Source organism: Borostomias antarcticus (assembly GCF_949987555.1).
Source record: "Borostomias antarcticus genome assembly, chromosome: 14".
NCBI lineage: Eukaryota > Metazoa > Chordata > Actinopteri > Stomiiformes > Stomiidae > Borostomias > Borostomias antarcticus.
In genome coordinates this window covers 10,107,524-10,112,523 of record NC_140247.1, presented here as the reverse complement: position 1 = coordinate 10,112,523, position 5,000 = coordinate 10,107,524, and the positions used below count along the sequence as shown (strand labels likewise).

Here is a 5,000-nt window from a genome sequence, read left to right as displayed (position 1 = left end):
TTGGCCTATCGAGCGCTGTCTTTAACCATACCATAAAAATGTCATTTCATACCGCGCCAAAGCCTTTAAACTGAACGGCTCTTTTTTAGATCCTTGTCTGTAATCAGCATGGAGGAAATGAGTTACAGTAACCTGAGGTGAAGGCTAGCTATGAGCGATGTCAGTTCTGTGAGTAATTACGCGTCAGAATATGCACACACACACACACACACACAGACACGTGGGAAAATACGCACGAGAACACCTCCACCTTCTTTGGCTCCCTCTCACCTGTGAGCTCACGGGGGCATGTGATGTCTCATTAGCAGATAGAACAGGTGGATGGGAGGGGGAGATGTAGATATAGATGGGTCTCTGTGTGTGTGTGTGTGTGTGTGTGTGTGTGTATGTGTGTTTGCTGATGTGTAATTACTCATAGAACTGACAACGCTCACACTGTAGAGGTTGTTTATCCACCATCATTACATCACAAGTGCACACATAAAATACTTAAGAAGGCTGTGACACACACAGTGTCCCCTGACTGATACTTTAATACGCTCTGAGAGTGACAGGATCCCAAAAAGCACATTTCACCCATAAGTAAATGTGTGTGTGTGTGTGTGTGTGTGTGTTGAAATCACATTAATAGAAGGACAGGCAGTGCCTTCTCATATGCTGTAGTGTGTTGGCTATTTATGGACTTGACTACAGTAAAAGACTAAATAGAGATGAGGAAATGGAGGCAGAGGTAAAGGTAATCTGCTTCAGGCTTATATTGCATCACCGTGTGTGTGTGTGTGTGTGTGTGTGTGTGTGTGTGTGTGTGTGTGTGTGTGTGTGTGTGTGTGTGTGTGTGTGTGTGTGTGAATCAGTGTGGGGGTGAGTCAGGAGTGAATATTGTATTGTGCCTTGAGGCTTGATGTGGGTTTGTTGAGCATTGTGTGTGCGTGTGTGTGTGCATGTGTGAGTGTGTGTGCATGTGTGAGTGTGTGCATGTGTGTGTGTGTGTGTGTGCACGTGCGTTTATTCTCCAGGGTAAGGGGTGAGTCTTTCATTACTGTTTGTTCATTTGTCTGTCAGAGTCAGTTCTGGGGACGTGACGTCACTGCTGCTAAATAAACCGGTCACCTGTTCAGGTCACCTGTTCACCTGGTCACTCAGTATAACACCCCTCTACAAACAAAACACGCTTATTGGGCTTCATGCTGAATCTTTGGAGTGGACCTTCTTTGAAGTGGACCTTCTTTGGAGTGGACTATGGTTTAGAGTGGACCTTCTTTGGAGTGGACTATGGTTTAGAGTGGACCTGCTTTGGAGTGGACTATGGTTTAGAGTGGACCTGCTTTGGAGTGGACTATGGTTTAGAGTGGACCTGCTTTGGAGTGGACTATGGTTTAGAGTGGACCTGCTTTGGAGTGGACTATGGTTTAGAGTGGACCTGCTTTGGAGTGGACTATGGTTTAGAGTGGACCTGCTTTGGAGTGGACTATGGTTTAGAGTGGACCTGCTTTGGAGTGGACTGTGGTTTAGAGTTGACCTGCTTTGGAGTGGACTCTGGTTTAGAGTGGACCTGCTTTGGAGTGGACCTTTCCATGTTGGCCTCAATAGTCACTATAATACACCGACCCTGTACAGACACCTGAGATACTGAGCAAAACGTTAGACAGAGATGACAATATGCCTTTTAACAACACCAGGTAGTGTAGTTGATGTCAGAGCTGTTTAGAGGATATTGTGGGAACGATGACCATCTGGTAGAGCTGCATTATGTCCTGGGAGAGAGGAGACAGGGAGTGAGGAGACAGGGAGTGAGGAGACAGTCTGGGAGAGAGGAGACAGTCTGGGAGAGAGGGGACAGTCTGGGAGAGAGGAGACAGTCTGGGACAGAGGAGACAGTCTGGGACATAGGAGACAGTCTGGGACAGAGGAGACAGTCTGGGACATAGGAGACAGCCTGGGACAGAGGAGACAGCCTGGGACAGAGGAGACAGTCTGGGACATAGGAGACAGTCTGGGACAGAGGAGACAGTCTGGGACATAGGAGACAGCCTGGGACAGAGGAGACAGCCTGGGACAGAGGAGACAGTCTGGGACAGAGGAGACAGTCTGGGACAGAGAAGACAGTCTTGGACAGAGAAGACAGTCTGGGAGAGAGGAGACAGTCTGGGAGAGAGGAGACAGAAGGGAGCAGAACCTCCTCACAACACCAGGGAACATGACAGGTCTGCTCACCCTCATGGATGACCTGCTGGATTGGGCAGACCTACTGGGCAGACCTAGTAGTAGTAGTAGTAGTAGTAGTAGTAGTAATAGTAGTAGTAGTAGTAGTGGTAGTAGTAATAGTAGTAGTAGTAGTAGTAGTAGTAGTGATAGAAGTAGTAGTAGTAGTAGTAGTAGTAATAGTAGTAGTAGTAGTAGTGGTAGTAGTAATAGTAGTAGTAGTAGTAGTAGTAGTAGTGATAGAAGTAGTAGTAGTAGTAGTAGTAGTAGTGGTAGTAGTAGTAGTAGTAGTAGTAGTACTGTAGTAGTAGTAGTAGTAGTGGTGGTAGTAGTAGTAGTAGTAGTAGTAGTAGTAGTAGTAGTAATACTAGTAGTAGTAGTAATAGTAGTAGTAGTAGTAGTGGTAGTAGTAGTAGTAGTAGTAGTAGTAGTAGTAGTAGTAGTAGTAGTAGTAGTAGTCAAATTAAATTAATGTCATTATTGTTTTTACTAGCAGTAGTAGTAGTAGTAGTAGTAGTAGTAGTGGTAGTAGTAGTAGTAGTAGTCAAATTAAATTAATATCATTATTGTTTTTACTAGCAGTAGTAGTAGTAGTAGTAGTATAGTAGTAGTAGTAGTAGTAGTAGTAGTAGTAGTAGTACTGTAGTAGTAGTAGTAGTAGTGGTGGTAGTAGTAGTAGTAGTAGTAGTAGTAGTAGTAGTAATACTAGTAGTAGTAGTAATAGTAGTAGTAGTAGTAGTGGTAGTAGTAGTAGTAGTAGTAGTAGTAGTAGTAGTAGTAGTAGTAGTAGTAGTAGTAGTCAAATTAAATTAATGTCATTATTGTTTTTACTAGCAGTAGTAGTAGTAGTAGTAGTAGTAGTAGTAGTAGTAGTAGTGGTAGTAGTAGTAGTAGTAGTCAAATTAAATTAATATCATTATTGTTTTTACTAGCAGTAGTAGTAGTAGTAGTAGTATAGTAGTAGTAGTAGTAGTAGTAGTAGTAGTAGTCAAATTAAATTAATATCATTATTGTTTTTACTAGCAGTAGTAGTAGTAGTAGTAGTAGTAGTAGTGGTAGTAGTAGTAGTAGTAGTAGTAGTCAAATTAAATTAATATCATTATTGTTTTTACTAGCAGTAGTAGTAGTAGTAGTAGTAGTAGTAGTAGTAGTAGTAGTAGTAGTCAAATTAAATTAATATCATTATTGTTTTTACTAGCAGTAGCAGTAGTAGTAGTAGTAGTAGTAGTAGTAGTAGTGGTAGTAGTAGTAGTAGTAGTAGTAGTAGTAGTAGTGGTAGTAGTGGTGGTAGTAGTAGTAGTAGTAGTAGTAGTGGTAGTAATAGTAGTAGTAGTAGTAGTAGTAGTAGTAGTAGTAGTAGTAGTAGTGGTAGTAGTAGTAGTAGTAGTCATAGTAGTATAATAATTACTGTACTTCGAAGGTTGTTTATTAGCCACATGGCAATTACACACAAATGCATGTGTGGGTAAAGCGGCGACACAGGACACACAAACACACACACACAGGACACACACAGGACACACAACACACACACACAGGACACACAACACACATGCATTAGCGGTCGCGGATGGAATATATCCTCTGCATTTCTCCCCTCCAGGCTGTCCTCCTCCAGGGGTCTAAGTCCAAATCCTGGTCAAGGACAGGACTGAAGAGCATCTGTGCTTCTGCATGTTTTTCATATTGGGGTTCTATTTGGAGGGAACCCCAGTGAGCACGGGGAGAACATACAAACTCCAGTAGAATTAGTATTAATATTATTGTTGTTCTAGCAGTATTATTATTATTATTATTATTATTATTACTATTATTATTGTTTTGACTATTAACATTCAGTCGTGTATCATATTGTTCTGTAGTAATCCTCGTCTGCAGCTGGATTGTCACTGAGTTAAGTGAAGCGAGAGATTTAAATGGCATCAGTCTTGCTATTAAGGCAAACCAAAACATCAGACAGGGAGTGTGTGCTGATGTGTGGCAGCTCTTTCTGTGTGTGTGTTTGTGTGTGTGTGTGTGTGTGCGTGTGGAGGAGAGTGGAGAGGGTGGGGAGGGGGGGGGGGGGGTGGTGGTTGTGGTGTCCCTTGCCTCAATGTGTGTGGCAGCTGCAGACAAGATATTTCTGCTTGTGTAGACTTCGTGGTGAAATACAATAATGAACAAAATGATTTTTTTTTATTTTTCATCCACCACTCAGTGGTCTCATCTTATCACCTCTCCCTCCACAACGCCTCTGTCTGTCTGTCTGTCTGTCTGTCTGTCTGTCCGTCACACAAAGGAATGCCACAGACACACACACTGTACGTCCAGAAAGATTACCATGCTAGCAAAGCAATTGATTCTCACACATGGAAACACTACAGACACACACACACACACATCCACTAACAAAGACAGCCCGGCACGCACAGCGCCCTTAGTCTAATGGCAGAATAACAGTGTGTGTGTGAATGGGACGCCCTGTCCCGAAACCATGGCTCCGAGGACTCGGTAGACCCACAATCGCCACCGCGAGGGCGCGGCCGGGCGTGGACGGCACAAAGCCAGGCTCGGTGGGCTCTGAATGAAAAGGCTGAGAGGGGAAATCAGCTCACACACACACTTCACCATCCCCCACCTCCCCCGCCGTCTCCACCCCCCCCCCCCCACACACACACACACACCCTCCACCCCTCCTCCAATGCCTCTTCTACTACCAATCCCCCCTCTCCCATCCCCCTCACCCAACCCCCCCTGCCAAATCCCCTTCATCACCATCCACCAAGGACCCCGAGGACACGCACACACATGTACGCACA

General features: G+C 44.1%; 1 protein-coding gene across 1 annotated transcript in view; it reads left to right on the top strand.

The window, feature by feature from the left end:
- Positions 1-2,197: 2,197 nt before the first annotated feature.
- The window catches only part of LOC311317351 (uncharacterized protein), a gene marked incomplete at both ends in the record, with an annotated part of 14,637 nt that continues 11,834 nt past the window's right edge, over positions 2,198-5,000 (top strand). Inside the window, one exon of the mRNA XM_084448434.1 lies at positions 2,198-2,332. Coding sequence (XP_084304560.1) covers positions 2,198-2,332 — 135 coding nt within the window. The remainder of the gene's footprint in view (positions 2,333-5,000) is intronic.